Genomic DNA, 16,831 nt, shown 5'->3' on the forward strand with positions numbered 1-16,831 from the left:
ATATCTCCCATTTCATCTTCATCTACCTCCTCTTCCATTTCCGTTATATTGTCCTCAAGAACATCGCCCCTGTATAGACCCTCTATATACTTCTTCCACAATTCTGCTTTCCCTTCTTTGCTTAGAACTGGATTTCCATCTGAGCTCTTGATATTCATGCAATTGGTTCCCTTTTCTCCAAAGGTCTCTTTAATTTTCCTTTAGGCAGTATCTATCTTACCCCTCGTGAGATAAGCCTCTACATCCTTACTTTTGTCCTCTAGCCATTCCTGCTTAGCCATTTTGCACTTCCTGTCAATCTCATTTTTGAGACGTTTGTATTCCTTTTTGCCTGCTTCACTTACTGCATTTTTGTATTTTCTCTTTTCATCAATTAAATTCAGTATCTCTTCTGTTACCCATGGATTTCTACTAGCCCTCGTCTTTTTACCTACTTGATCCTCTGCTGCCTTCACTATTTCATTCCTCAAAGCTACCCATTCTTCTTCTACTGTATTTCTTTCCCCCATTCCTGTCTATTGTTCCCTTATGCTCTCCCTGAAACTCTGTACAACCTCTGGTTTAGTCAGTTTATCCAGATCCCATCTCCTGAAATTCTCACCTTTTTGCAGTTTCTTCAGTTTTAATCTACAGTTCACAACTAATAGATTGTGGTCAGAGTCCACATCTGCCCTAGAAATGTCTTACAGTTTAAAACCTGGTTCCTAAATCTCTGTCTTACCATTATATAATCTATTATTATTATTATTATTATTATTATTATTATTATTATTATTATTATTATTTCTTTCTTTTCTCAGACGTTATGTCTGGTCAAAAATGGAAAGTGACGCAGACCTTGATCAAGTGTGACTTCCTTTTAACTGTACGGTATATGTTATATTGCATTTAGGAACTTTCGGGTGATTGAACATGTATCAATAATTACGGATTTCTGTAGTTGTATATATAAGTTTGGATGTAGCTGAATTGCATTGATGTACTGGTGGATATTGTGTGGTATGACTCCTGTAGTTGATAGTATAATTGGTATAATGTCAACTTTATCCTGATGCCACATGTCCTTGACTTCCTCAGCCAGTTGGATGTATTTTTCAATTTTTTCTCCTGTTTTCTTTTGTATATTTGTTGTATTTGGTATGGATATTTCGATTAGTTGTGTTAATCTCTTCTTTTTACTGGTGAGTATGATGTCAGGTTTGTTATGCGGTGTTGTTTTATCTGTTATAATGGTTCTGTTTCAGTATAATTTGTATTCATCATTCTCCAGTACATTTTGTGGTGCATACTTGTATGTGGGAACGTGTTGCTTTATACGTTTATGTTGTAAGGCAAGCTGTTGATGTATTATTTTTGCTACATTGTCATGTCTTCTGGGGTATCTGTATTTGCTAGTATTGTACATCCGCTTGTGATGTGATCTACTGTTTCTATTTGTTGTTTGCAAAGTCTGCATTTATCTGTTGTGGTATTGGGATCTTTAATAATATGCTTGCTGTAATATCAGGTGTTTATTGTTTGATCCTGTATTGCAATCGTGAATCCTTCCGTCTCACTGTGTATGTTGCCTTTTCTTAGCCATGTGTTGGATGCGTCTTGATCGATGTGTGGCTGTGTTAGATGATACGGGTGCTTGCCATGTAGTGTTTTCTTTTTCCAATTTACTTTCTTCGTATCTGTTGATGTTATGTGATCTAGAGGGTTGTAGAAGTGGTTATGAAATTGCAGTGGTGTAGCCGATGTATTTATATGAGTGATTGCTTTGTGTATTTTGCTAGTTTCTGCTCGTTCTAGAAAGAATTTTCTTAAGTTGTCTACCTGTCCATAATGTAGGTTATTATTATTATTATTATTAATGTTTTGAAATGGCTTTAATGCTATGTTTTCTTTGCCAGAAGTTCCCAACAGTGCAAACTCTCCCACATATCGACCACCACCAAGGACAAAGGAAGTTCTCGTACGAGGACAGACAGTGAAGTTGAAATATTGTTTCACGTGCAAAATATTTCGGCCACCAAGAGCTTCGCATTGCAGCTTGTGTGATAATTGTGTTGGTATGTATGCTTGTGATTTTTGTCTATTAAATAAGTATGCAAAATACTTTATACTTTAATAAGTATGGTGTGTTCAGTGGCTGTAAGTAACTTAATTATAGCATAAAGAGCAAGCACCACGAATTCACCCAGTGAATTTATTATGTAGCATTTTCATGGACAGTGTTCTCTGGAATGTATGCTAGGAGTGGTAGCTGAGACATTTGTATTTTCTTAAAAATCCCTTCAAAAGAACATTCTTGAAATGTTAATAACTGTCAGTTATAGAACTGATTTATGAAACTTCTGTTGCAGACTATTTAATTCTAGTTTACTGAGAATGCACACAGGTAAATTATAGAAATAGTAGAGGTAGCCCCAAGGGAAAGGTGTTAACCAAAATACAACTTCTGGGGGAGTTACAAAAATAGTGAAAGGTAAAAATAGGTGTCATTAAAAGTGTGCGTAAGAAGTGTTGGCAGAAACCTCAGGGAGAGGTTGTGCTGTTGATTTAAGAAAACCTGTTGGCAGAATGGTAAAATACAGGAGGCTGACAAAAAAACAGAAATGCCAGGAAGAGGTAGGGTGAAACTGATGCAGCCAAGGACCAACAGTTGCACAAGGCGGTTAACAAAATGCAAAAAGAGCAATGAGAAAAGTGAATGCAGCTGCCTTGAATGAAAGCTGTGAAAAACTGGAGACAAAAGCAACACACGCCTTTTTTAGAATAGTGTAGACCAGAGACAAGGATTTACTCACATTACACAGTCAAATTACCAAAGTAGGATCTCTGTTCAAAGATGATGGTGGGGTTGAAGGACATTGAAAATACACTCCTGGAAATGGAAAAAAGAACACATTGACACCGGTGTGTCAGACCCACCATACTTGCTCCGGACACTGCGAGAGGGCTGTACAAGCAATGATCACACGCACGGCACAGCGGACACACCAGGAACTGCGGTGTTGGCCGTCGAATGGCGCTAGCTGCGCAGCATTTGTGCACCGCCGCCGCCAGTGTCAGCCAGTTTGCCGTGGCATACGGAGCTCCATCGCAGTCTTTAACACTGGTAGCATGCCGCGACAGCGTGGACGTGAACCGTATGTGCAGTTGACGGACTTTGAGCGAGGGCGTATAGTGGGCATGCGGGAGGCCGGGTGGACGTACCGCCGAATTGCTCAACACGTGGGGCGTGAGGTCTCCACAGTACATCGATGTTGTCGACAGTGGTCGGCGGAAGGTGCACGTGCCCGTCGACCTGGGACCGGACCGCAGCGACGCACGGATGCACGCCAAGACCGTAGGATCCTACGCAGTGCCGTAGGGGACCGCACCGCCACTTCCCAGCAAATTAGGGACACTGTTGCTCCTGGGGTATCGGCGAGTACCATTCGCAACCGTCTCCATGAAGCTGGACTACGGTCCCGCACACCGTTAGGCCGTCTTCCGCTCACGCCCCAACATCGTTCAGCCCGCCTCCAGTGGTGTCGCGACACGCGTGAATGGAGGGACAAATAGAGACGTGTCGTCTTCAGCGATGAGAGTCGCTTCTGCCTTGGTGCCAATGATGGTCGTATGCGTGTTTGGCGCCGTGCAGGTGAGCACCACAATCAGGACTGCATACGACCGAGGCACACAGGACCAACACCCGGCATCATGGTGTGGGGAGCGATCTCCTACACTGGCCGTACACCACTGGTGATCGTCGAGGGGACACTGAATAGTGCACGGTACATCCAAGCCGTCATCGAACCCATCGTTCTACCATTCCTAGACCGGCAAGGGAACTTGCTGTTCCAACAGGACAATGCACGTCCGCATGTATCCCGTGCCACCCAACGTGCTCTAGAAGGTGTAAGTCAACTACCCTGGCCAGCAAGATCTCCGGATCTGTCCCCCATTGAGCATGTTTGGGACTGGATGAAGCGTTGTCTCACGCGGTCTGCACATCCAGCACGAACGCTGGTCCAACTGAGGCGCCAGGTGCAAATGGCATGGCAAGCCGTTCCACAGGACTACATCCAGCATCTCTACGATCGTCTCCATGGGAGAATAGCAGCCTGCATTGCTGCGAAAGGTGGATATACACTGTACTAGTGCCGACATTGTGCATGCTCTGTTGCCTGTGTCTATGTGCCTGTGGTTCTGTCAGTGTGATCATGTGATGTATCTGACCCCAGGAATGTGTCAATAAAGTTTCCCCTTCGTGGGACAATGAATTCACGGTGTTCTTATTTCAATTTCCAGGAGTGTATTACTTTGAGAAACTTCTGAATGAAGAAAACGAAAGAACCTTCTCAGAAAAAGTGGTGCCAATGGACCATAATATGGGATTGATAATGGGAAGGGTTAACAGTGCTGAAGAGAATCAAAGCTGGAAGGACAGGTTGTCTGGATGAAATCCCCATCAAAGTATAGAATTATTTGAGTGTGGCAGTAATATATTGTGGGGCTTCATGAAGCAGTTCTATAAAGAAGAGGCTTTCATATGAATAGAGACTTAGTGCAGCCGTGCTCATTTACCAGGAGACAAGAGATATACAACACTGCTCATCATAGAGGAATTAAACTTACTGCATTCACCATGAAAGAATGGGCCGATACAAAATATCTGCAGGACAGCAATGGTTAAAGGAACAACATATGTTGTCTTCTCCCTCTGCTAGCTTAACTCTTTGGTACAGGTGTGGGGTGGTGGGGACACCCCAGACTTTAAAAACTGCCCGTATTATTAGATTAAACTTTCATAATTTTCTCAATCTCTTGTCAGCTTTGTAACAGTTATGTGAATAATTAAATTATAAAGCATTAAATTCTGGTTACCATTATTAATAAATTGTCTCATACACTGGGGTGTTGGAGACACCTCGCACCAGTCCTAGTGTAACAAAAATCAAAATAATACTGAGCGTCAATTTTTTAAATTTTACAGGCATTTCATTTTCATTGCATTTCATGTTATACCGGGTGATCAAAAAGTCAGTATAAATTTGAAAACTGAATAAATCACGGAATAATGTAGATAGAGAGGTACAAATTGACACACATGCTTGGAATGGTATGGGGTTTTATTAGAACCAAAAAAATACAAAAGTTCAAAGAATGTCCGACAGATGGCGCTTCATCTGATCAGAATAGCAATAATTAGCATAACAAAGTAAGACAAAGCAAAGATGATGTTCTTTACAGGAAATGCTCAATATGTCCACCATCATTCCTCAACAATAACTGTAGTCGAGGAATAATGTTGTGAACAGCACTGTAAAGCATGTACGGAGTTATGGTGAGGCATTGGCGTTGGATGTTGTCTTTCAGCATCCCTAGAGATGTCGGTCGATCACGATAAACTTACAACTTCAGGTAACCCCAAAGCCAATAATCGCACGGACTGTCTGGGGACCTGGGAGGCCAAGCATGACGAAAGTGGTGGCTGAGCACACAATCATCACCAAACGACGCGCGCAAGAGATCTTTCATGCGTCTAGCAATATGGGTGGTTCTAATAACACCCCATGTCATTCCAAGCATGTGTGTCAATTTTTACCTCTCTATCTACATTATTCCATGGTTTATTAAGTTTTCAAATTTAAACTGGCTTTTTGATCACCCGGTATTAAGTGAACCCATTGTTATCTATTACAGTTATTGTAATTGCTTTCCAAGAAAAATAAAAGTCTTGGAGTCAGTTTACTTTCTGTCATTATAGGCTAACAACTCAATCAACAATATGTGTGCACATGAAGAAAATGAAAGACAATTACAGAGATTACTCGAAGTTGCCACAGAAGAAATGTATGACAAATCAGATTAGAAATCATCTGGTGGATATGGAGAACAGCACTATTATGAAAAGGCTAGACTGCTACTCACTATATAGAGGAGACATTTGAGCCACAGATAGGCACAACAGAAAGACTACTATACATTTTATCTTTCGGCCAAAGGTCTTCTTCTGAAGTAGAAGGTATACACACATTGAACAGTAGCAAGTCTCATGCACTCATGGCTGCTGCCTCTGGCTGTTGTGGCAGCATTGTTGTTGAAACAGATTCTGGGTATCCAAGGTGCAGTTTGATACAATCTTTCAGGAAGGCATAGCACGGCCATTGGAAAGCACAAAGGCATCACAGCTGCCATTTGTTGGCAAATAAGCCATTTGACTTGTATCTGTGCTATAATTATAGATCACTGAATGCTCGGACAGTTCCCAAGTGCCTGGTGTGACACATTGGGGATTTTACGTAATTGTCATCTTTCTGGCATGCAGTTTTTCTTACACTGGTTGTCATCAAGATCTAGAAACAGATCCCATTGAGCAGAGAGGATAGACACAAAATAGCCATCACAACATGTTTTGACTTAATGAATTACCCTACATGTTGTATGGGCTGTGCAGTGCTGAACAGACTTTTCAGTGGTTTATTGGTAAGGTGCTAAGGGGCTTAGATCTCTGTTTCACCTACACTGATGTGTATTAGTAGCATCATCATGTGCAAAATAACACAAATGCTACCTTTGAGAAGTTTTTCATCATGTTAAACTTTGTAATAAGCATAATCTCGCAAAATATGGTATCATAATATAATTGGATAGATACAAAATCCACTCACCAAGCTTTCCTTCTATCCTCTCTGGAAAGTCCCACCTGCTCTGGGTTCCTGGTCAACTTTTTGGAACTCCCCATTTCCTAAATCTCAGCGTCCTTCTTGTGCTTCACCCCACTTCCTTCCCTTTAACCCTTCAACTCTTGTGCCAGGAGAAGTAGTCACTGGCTATGAACACTTGCAAATTTAAGTATGTTTATATGTGTATGCTCCTGGAGCCGCTTGGTGAGTAGATTTATATGCATCCAATTACATTATATTTTCACAAATTGATTATTTTTGTTGATATACAAATGCTATATCAGCACTACATCTGTCCTGAGAATTATCTAGTGCCAACAACAGAATGAGAATTGTGCAGTTAAACTTCTATTATCATTTTATCTGCCTCACTGCCAAAGTTGAGGAAGTTCCAGTTGCCACCACAGTGCATAATTGCACATCATTTAATGGATTAAAGACATACAGAAGACTTTGGAGAATGTCAGATGACATTGAGGAAGTCCCAGTTGCCACCACAGTGCATAATTGCACATCATTTAATGGATTAAAGACATACAGAAGACTTGGAGAATGTCAGATGAGTCTTGCAGAAGTTGCACTGCTCACACATCCTGTTGGAGACCTTTTCAGATGTTTTAGCATGTTCAATGGGGGTGATTTTGCAGCAGCACATCAATGGAGCCTGGGTATCCTTAGGTTTTCTCATCAAAAAAGCCAACTCAAAAACAGTACTCTAGCCCATCATTTTATACAGAGCTCCTGGATGTCTGTGTATCCATAAAATGTCAAAGGCTAAGTCTGACCTTATGACAGGCCATCAACTGCTGATGTTCACATTTTGGCCATTAAAACTGAACCATGTAAATTTTACTGCATAGTTCACGACCAACATTCACAAATCAGTAGTGCCAAATGGTGGTTGCTGATGGACTGTCTTGAGCCTATGCCATACCTAATCCAATAGCTTTCAACAAGCTAAAAATGACACAGAACAATAATGCAAAACTGAAGGACTTGCTGCAAGAAATGTCAGAAATTGCAGTTTGCTGTGATGAAGCCACAGGCTGGCTGCAGCAGTACATACACAGGTAACTACACTGCTGTGTAATCAAGTCCTTGCATGGCATCTGTGCTATGAAGGCACTGGTGACCCAGCACTTTTTTTCCCCAGAAAGATTGCTGCTCATGGACCGAAATGTGTGTGCCCTGCCAGAAGTGCAGAGTGACACATCATGTACAGGCACTGTTTCAAAACTTTGTTACTCCCAACACACAGTCTGCACATCTGCATGTGGATCTTGTTGGCCCTACTTGTTTCTCACAACTTTCTCTAATGCCTGACAGTGATTGACAGGTTAACAATGTTGCCAGAAGTAAGGTCATACAGTGTAGTCTTTGGACTACCCCTTTACATTTGGTTGGGTAGTGAATCAAGGCTGCTTGGAATGGGCAACATCAGAACAAAGTTGCCAGTGGGATGCTGTAGAATGACAGTATGGCTTTCACCTGAAAAATAAAAAATAAAAAAAAGAACATATCATACCTCGCAGCTTCTAATGGTATGATAAAAAGCCTCCACTCCTTTGAAGCTGCACCTTTGAACTGCTATCCACAGTTTGTGCAAGCTTGTTCAACTACAGTTCATGTGTTGTTGACAGTCAGTGCAGTGAGTTTCTGGCAAGTGTGATACCCATGTAGAGTGCAGGAATTTGTCTGGCACTTGTGAATCTGTCAGCAAGCAGAGGTGCTGCTAGAATTGAGCTGGTTTTCAGATTCCCAGCTGCTCCTTGTACAGCAGCAGCTGCAACCATTGCATACTTGCAGGTGTAGCCACCACACAACATCTTCTTTCAGCAGCTCCTATGGGTCTGTCAGTGGAAGTTTTGGGATTACACTGAGGTGACAAAAGTCATGGGATAGCAGTATGCACACATATAGATGGCAGTTGTGTCACATACACAGGGTATAACAGGGCAATGCATTGGCGGATCTGTCATTTGTACTCAGGTTATTCATGTGAAACGGTTTCTGATGTGATTATAGCCACATGATAGGAATTAACAGACTTTGAACGCGGAATGGTAGTTGGAGCTAGATGTGTAGACATTTCGTTATGGAAATTGTTAGAGAACTCAATATTCCAAGAACCACATTCTGAAGAATGTGCCAAGAATACCAAATTTCAGGCATTACCTCTCACTTTGGACAACACAGCGGCAAATGCCCTTCACTTAAAGACTGAGAGTAGCAGTGTTTGCCATAGAGTTGTAAAGACAAGCAACACTTAAATGGAATAACCACAGAAATCAATGTGGGATGTGTGACGAATGTCTCCGTTAGGACAGTGTGGCGAACAAAATTTGCTGTTAATGAGCTATGGCAGCAGACGACCAATGTGAGAGCCTTTGCTAACATTACATTATCACCTGCAGTGCCTCTCATGGGCTCGTGACTGTATCAGTTGGACCTTAGATGACTGGAAATCTGTGGTCTGGTCAGATAATCAGATTTTAGTTGGTAAGAGCTGATGGCATGTTGGTGTTGCACAGACCCCATGAAGCCATAGACCCAAGTTGTCAACGAGGCACTGTACAAGCTGGTGGTGGCTCTATAATGGTGTGGGCAGTGTTTACATGGAATGGGCTGGGTCCTCTGGTCCAACCGAACTGGTCATTGACTGGAGTTAATTATGTTCAGTTACTTGGAGACCATTTGCAGCCATTCATGGACTTCATGTTCTCATGAAATTGCACTGTGCCACCAGGCCATGCACTGCGTCACCGTGCTGCAATTGTTTACGACTGGCTTGAAGAACGTTCCGAACAATTCGAGGAAATGATTTGGCCACCTGGATTGCCCGACTTGAATACCGTCGGACATTTATGGGATGTAATCGAGAGGTCAGTTCGTGCACAAAATCTGCAACGGTAACACTTTTGCAGTTGTGAAGACCTATAGAGGCAACATTTCTGCAGGGGACTTCCATTGACGTGTTGAGTCAATGCCGCATTAAGTTGCTACACTACACTGGGCCGAAGGAGGTCTGACACCATTTTAGAAGGTACACCGTGACGTTTTTCACTTCAGTGTACATTGCTCACATCCAGGGCAATTGCACTGTGTTAACAGGGCCGTCAGGTGACTATATTTTGGAGCATGTCGAATCTAGGCATGACTGAACCGTAGTGCTGTGCAGTTAGTCGAGAACAGTGAACCTTTCAACATTAGACTACACTTCTGAACTAGAATATCACAGACATTGTGGCTGCAACTGGCTGGCCTTACTGCTGTGGCAGGTAATGCCTGACTCGTGAAGTCTGTCATTTCGGTGATTGGTCTTGTGCTTAGCGTGTCTCACGTATCTTATTGTTGCTGGCTTACATGGAGGCCATACGGCAGTCCGATTTTTGTAGTTTTTTATGTTTGAATACCTACAGGTCAATGCAATTCTCAAAAATTCTCTAGAAAATTGACTTTGAAGTACTCCAAGCTACTTTAATTCTCTAAAGAGAGGGCAGTTTTTGATGTGCTGCTCCACTCTGTCAGTAGAATGGTAATTCCTGAGTGTCACTTAGCTCATTATTTGGATATTTTTCTATTCAATTCAAATAATTAAATCGTTAAATCTAAAATTAATCAAGTATGTGCTGATTAACACATTAAATTATGAGTTTTCGTTCTGTATTGTAGGCAACCACAGCCAAATGTCCATGTTTTTATAAGAAGGCAGAAAACAATGCTCTGGCTGTAGAAAGATTTTTTATTAAAACTACAACCAATTTCACTCCAATTTATGTACAACCTCAGGTGATATAAATTGTCTACAACATTATTTTATGCTCTCTTGAAGCCTCTGCCCGGTCACTGAAAATTATTGGTAGCCAGTTGTAATCATGACAGGGCTCCTACTGCTGATGTTAATGTTAATTTAGAACTAGAGCCAGATATTTTGGAGAGCGAAATCCAGTGGGCCCTTGAAAATATGACTGATAACAAAACTAGTGGACATGATGAAATACCTGCAGAATTGTTTAAAGTCACTGGAAAGGATGCAGTGAAAGTGCTGCACTCAATATGTCAAAAAATATGGATCATGCAGCAGTGGCCAGAAGACTGGAAAAGATCAGTATTCATCCCCATTCCAAAGAAGAAAAGTTGTAAAGAATGCTCAGATTACCGAACAATCGCACTTATTTCACATGCTAGCAGAGTTATGTTGAAAATCTTACAAAATAGACTTCGCCAATGTCTAGACCGAGAGCTACCAGAAGAACAAGCTGGATTTAGGAAAGGAAGAGGAACTAGAGATCAAATTGCTAACATTCGGTGAATTATGGAAAAAGCGAGAGAATTCCAGAAAGATGTGTACCTCTGCTTTATTGACTACGCCAAAGCCTTTGACTGCGTCGATCACAACAAATTGTGGAACGTACTGAAAAACATGGGTGTACCAGATCACCTCATTCATCTAATACGGAGTTTATACCTTGACCAAGAAGCCACGGTGAGAACTATGAATGGAACAACGAAATGGATAAAGATTCAGAAAGGGGTCCGGCAAGGCTGCGTCACCGTACTTATTCAATCTGTATGCAGAACTTGTTATGAGGAATGCAAGGCTAGATGAAGGAGAAACAGGAATTAAAATAGCTGGAATAAATGTAAACAACCTCAGGTACGCGGATGATACGATCCTGTTGGCAGAAAGTGAAGAAGAATTGAGAACACTCTTACAGCAGGTTGTGATAAACCTTTTGCATTTCCTTTATGTTTTTGTCTTCCTTAAAGGCAAAGAGACAAGATGAAGCGGTAGCCCATCATAGAGCCTATGCCTACCGTCATGTATTTTTTGACTTTCAGTTGTTAATAAACGGAGGATTTTTTCTGGTACCGGTAGGAGGAAGGAGGGATTCGCGCTCAGCTAGTGAAAGAGTGAGAAGCACGTCAATTTTTTAGCGAGTAATTGTAGACCGCCATTTTGGGGTCGCTATGAATAAGTGAGGAGTGTGGATTTTATATGTGCACCGTTTAGAAAAATACAGTATTGTTTTATTAACAGAAAGGTCGTGTGAGTTGTTATTTCAAATAGTGCAATAATTACAACCACTGAAGCCCACCTGTGTACTTTGGAAAATTACGAAGATCCGATAAGCTTAATAGGAACACGGTCAAGACTTCAAAGGTGAACGCGGCGACCAAACATAGTATTATAAAGAATGGTAAGCACAAATCTACCGCGGAGAAAGAAACTACTCCGCCCTGCAAAATAATATGAACTAATACGGACTTATTTCCAGGCATAGCTCAGCTTATTGTGCTTGTCATTCACGCCGAAAAATTAATCTCATTAATTCAATACATTTTAAAAAGCCACGCATTTTATTATCATCTATTCCATTATTTTATTATACTATAAGGTGAAAGACGAAAGTGAAAAGGCCGGTCTTATGCTGAATGTGAAGAAAACGAAAATTATGGCAACTACACCTACCAATTCGTGGGATATAGCAGGAGAAACCATGGAGGTAGTGACCACATTCAGTTATCTCGGTTCCCAGATCTCTGCTGACGGCGACTGCAGCCATGAAATCCGGAGACGCCTGTTGCTCAGTAGACAGGCGATGTCAAACCTTGACAAGGTTATAAGGTCCAGAGATAAAACACTAGCAACAAAGATCCATATTGTGATGGCTATGGTCTTTCCAGTTGTGATGTATGGATGTGAGACCTGGACCATTAGAAAGGCTGAACGGCGAAGAATTGACTCCTTTGAATTGTGGTGTTGGAGGAAACTACTTAGAGTTCCATGGACTGCAAAGAGAACCAGCAGATCAATATTGGAGCAAATTAAACCAGATTTCTCCCTGGAAGGTCTAATGTTAAAACAAAAGCTGACCTACTTTGGACCCACAGTGCGAAGGCATGCCTCGCTGGAAAAAACATTAATGCTGGGGAAGATTGAAGGAACTAGAAGAAGAGGATGTCAGAGGATGAGATGGATCGATGGCATCACAGAAGCAATGTGTTCCAACCTGGAAGGTCTACGGGAGAAAGTGCAAGACAGGAAAAAGTGGCGTGATTTGGTTCATGGGGTCACGAAGAGTCGGATCCGACTAAACGATTACAGAGAGAGAGAGAGTTGTAATCTATTACTGATGTGAAGGATGGGGAGAGGCTTCAGAACAGTGTAAAATAATGTTGTAGACACAATTTATGTCAACTGAGAATGTGCTTAAATTGGTGTGAAACCAGTTGTGGTTTTTGCCTTCTCATAAAAACTCTTCATTTGTTACCAACTTTGCTTAGTATAAAGCTTGTATTTTGGACCTTCTGTTAGTAGCATTACTTGTTCAAGAATTATTGCAGATGATGTTGTTTTGATGAGATTGTTTTCTGTGAGATTTGCTCATAATATACAAAAGCATCTCTCATTCATAATCTTGAAAATGTACTGCGTAAGGAATCTTTAACAGCATATCCTTCTACCATCGAAGAAACAAGTAAATTGTTATCATCCATGTTTGACATTAATTCTCTCTCTCTCTCTCTCTCTCTCTCTCTCTCTCTCTCTCTGTCTCTCTTTCTCCTCTCCTCCTCCAAACTCAAGAAAATAATAAGGAAATTTTCTGAGCACACTTGGCTCTGCTTAACATATAAGTTTTTCATCCATGAAAGGAAAATTCTCTTATGTTCATAAAACTATCAAGAGTTTATAGACAGTACAACCCTTATGAATTGATTTGGAATTTTTATTTTTAAACAATCTGAAATACTACAGAAAGACAAAATATAGTCACAAGGATTTTATCTACGCTATATATTGCGGTTATCTTCACAAGACCAATTTTTGGGTTGGCACTATCTTTTGTTCAAGCACAGATACACATATTCTAGCACTTAGCTTTTGATGCAGCATAAGTAGTTGTCACTATGGCTAGTGGCCTAACACAAGAGGCAGAGGTATCCACCAAGCCTCAGGCTGGTATTACAGCTGTATAAGTTTTTGTGAAAACAAAAACAAAGGGAGACCCACTTAAAACGTTCAGAAAAGTATTTCCGTAGCATAAGTAGAAAAAGTGCTCTCTGCCCTCTCCTGTTTCCTACACTTCCTCCTCCTCCTCCTCCTACCCCCTCTACCCCCTCTCTACACCCTTCCCCTTCTACCCCCTCTCCACCCCATCCCCTTCTTCCCTCTCTCCTCCTACACCCTCTCCACCCCCTTCTGCTTCTACCCCCTCTCCACCCCAGTCTCGACTGCCCCTCTGGTCTCTGCCGCCATCACCCTCCCTCCCTCCCTCCCTCCCTCCCTCCCTCCCTCCCTCCCTCTCTCTCTCTCTCTCCCTCTCTCTCTCCCTCCGTCCCTCCCATGCTTTATTGACTTAAAATAACATTGTAGAAATTCATCGAAAGCATTCTGAATGTCAAGAAAACATGGTATCCATCTGATTGCCTTTCTTCTGAATGTTGTGAATGCAGAAACCGAGGAGTATTTCTCATAATTGTTGCTTCTGAAATAGAAACAATTACTAATAGGGTAAATGATTTCCTTTGGTCACTTATAATAAGACTGTGACAGGAAGGGCATCCAACAGCATACAAAATTAATTCCATTATATGAGTGATCATTAAATCCATTCAAAATAAACAGTTATAATTATGGGTGCCACAATATGGGTAAATAACTAATGAATGCTTTGTCATCAAGGCTTGTTTAAGGAGAAACAGTTGTTACCCTTTGTACACCTGCTTCCAACAGCAAGACAGTAAATGAACACCTCTCTGCTTCAACAACAACAACAACAACAACAACAACAACAACAACAACATCAACAATTACTGCTACTACTACTACTTACTACTTGTTGAATAATTATTAGATGTAGACAATCATGTCCCTTCAGTATAGATCTGACTATTGCATCAAGTTATTTGTACGTTGTAATTGTTCTCATTATGGTAACTCGCAGTACTGGTACTACAGCTTCTACTTCTATTATTAACATAACATCGATAGTCTTATTATGCGTGTATTCTTTCATTGTTTCTCTTAACCAATATCGACTTTCATATTTCATATTAGTAGATCCTGTAAGGATAATCCTGGTCTTGCAGGAGAAATAAATGTGTGACTAAATAAAATATTAAGTTTTACCTTTGCACTACTGAACAGTTTCTATTTGTGTTAGTGGCAATAGTATTGTGGTTGACATTTCTTTGTTTTTATTGCCAGATCGTTTTGACCACCACTGCCCTTGGGTTGGAAACTGTGTCGGCAAAAGAAACTATCGCTACTTCTATATGTTCATCGTATCACTGGCTTTTCTCTGCGTTTTTATATTTGCTTGTGCTATTACACATTTAATATTACGTAAGTAAAATTTGTCAGATATATAGAATCATTTTGAATGTTGTTGATAAGCTTCAGTTTTGAAAACGGTATATTGATGATTTTCTTGCCACTTTTCCAGTTACAAAGGATGACCGTCCATTCCTTGATGCTGTTAAGGACTCTCCAGCCAGTGTTATTGTAAGCCTCGTCTGCTTCTTCAGTGTGTGGAGCGTTATTGGCTTAGCGGGCTTTCACACTTATCTTGCCACGTCAAACCAGACTACAAATGAAGACGTTAGTTGTTTTGTCATTTTTATATTGTAATTGTGAAATGGTATATTTGTTTGGACAGAAAAGCCAACTAAATAAGGTGATCGGAAGATCTGCTGGAAAGAAAATAATTTAAGGAACCTAAGGAGTAAAGACAACAACTCACAAGATAGTAGAGGCTCCTGAGTCATAGAAAGGCTTATAAACTACATTGAGAAATTTGCTAGCCTTTGGATGAATCCTTTTTAGAGATACAGAGGACACAAACGTACTCAATCATGAGACAGCAACAAAGGACAGATGGTGCAAGTGTGTGCACTTTTATTGTTCTGAAACAAAATTTTTCTGAAAGCTAGCAAGGTTCTTAGTCTTCTTTATGTGCCTTCTGGTGATTAAGTGCCTCTACTGTTGTGTAAGTTGTAACTTTTATTCCTTACATTATGAAAAGAAAAAAAAAGTGTATGAAACTGAGATGTGCTCTTGCAGACTACTGTAGTGGGAAGAAACATGCTTAATTATTAAATGTCTAATTCTTATGCTGTGAAACTTTTGTAGTGAGCACAAATTTCTTTTATAATGCTTAATTGTTTATAGATTACTTGTGAATTAGAAAAAAAACACCACATGTTGATAACACTGCTGATGTGTGTGTGTGTGTGTGTGTGTGTGTGTGTGTGTGTGTGTGTGTGTGTGTGTGTGTGTGTGTAGGAACACACTACAGTCAGCTATTACACATTATTGCTATTCATTAGGTCCTGATGCTACACCATATAAGGGGCGATCAAAAAATTTCTGTTTGAGTACATTCCTCAGCATATATGAAACATAGTGCAATTCAAATGTGACTAGGTATATAAGCACTAACATGGAGGCAAGGGATTAGTGTGGCATTCATGTCTTTCCAACTTGGATGCAGTAAATTCAAAAATATAACTATGATGACGTTATTACGAAGTGCATCTGAGGAGGACCAACATGATGATATTCTTTTCTTGGTTGCCAAAGCACAAACACCGCTAGGCATCCATCGGAGAGTGAAGAATTTGTATGAGGCAGCATGTCTCGAAAGCCACCATTGTGCAATGGTTCACTGTAGAGGGGTGCTGCTGCTTTGTGATAGTGCATGTCCCCATATAGAAAATGTTGTAATTTAGACATTCTGCTGACTCAAGTCAGAGACACTAGAGCCCCCATCCTGTAGTCCTCTTTCCCCATGCAATTATCGCACCTACAGTCTTGAAGGGTCAACAATTCCTGTCAGATGGGGACGTGGAGCAGGACTTTTTCGCTCAGCAGGACGTGGTGTTTTTTCAAATGGGTATCTTCAACTTGATGCGTCAGTGGGATGATTGCCTCAATGCTCACAGCAGGCAATTTTGCCCAGTGGCATGCTGATTCTGGACGATATGCACTTTGTATGGAAACTTATTGATCACCCCTTATATTTATCAAAGAAGGCAGCAGCTAGACACTGTTCTCGTACAACTTGAAACACTAATGTTGTTTAAATATGTTTCAAAGTAGATAGATCTATATTTCTCTTTTAATGCCAACTGAAATATTGATGGAATATAGAAAAATGTAGGATAAA

The 16,831-nt window shown here is 40.9% G+C and overlaps 1 protein-coding gene across 4 annotated transcripts in view; it reads left to right on the forward strand.

Moving 5' to 3' along the window:
• The window catches only part of LOC124711147 (palmitoyltransferase app-like), a 156,975-nt gene that overhangs the window by 47,493 nt on the left and 92,651 nt on the right, over positions 1-16,831 (forward strand). For 3 of the 4 annotated variants that reach the window (XM_047241043.1, XM_047241045.1, XM_047241046.1), the window contains exons 3-5: positions 1,896-2,054; positions 14,872-15,009; positions 15,110-15,264. In XM_047241043.1, the coding sequence (XP_047096999.1) occupies positions 1,896-2,054; positions 14,872-15,009; positions 15,110-15,264 (452 nt within the window). The remainder of the gene's footprint in view (positions 1-1,895; positions 2,055-14,871; positions 15,010-15,109; positions 15,265-16,831) is intronic. The other variant, XM_047241044.1, reaches the window with a different exon arrangement.

Source organism: Schistocerca piceifrons, chromosome 8 (assembly GCF_021461385.2).
Source record: "Schistocerca piceifrons isolate TAMUIC-IGC-003096 chromosome 8, iqSchPice1.1, whole genome shotgun sequence".
NCBI classification, from domain to species: Eukaryota; Metazoa; Arthropoda; class Insecta; order Orthoptera; family Acrididae; genus Schistocerca; species Schistocerca piceifrons.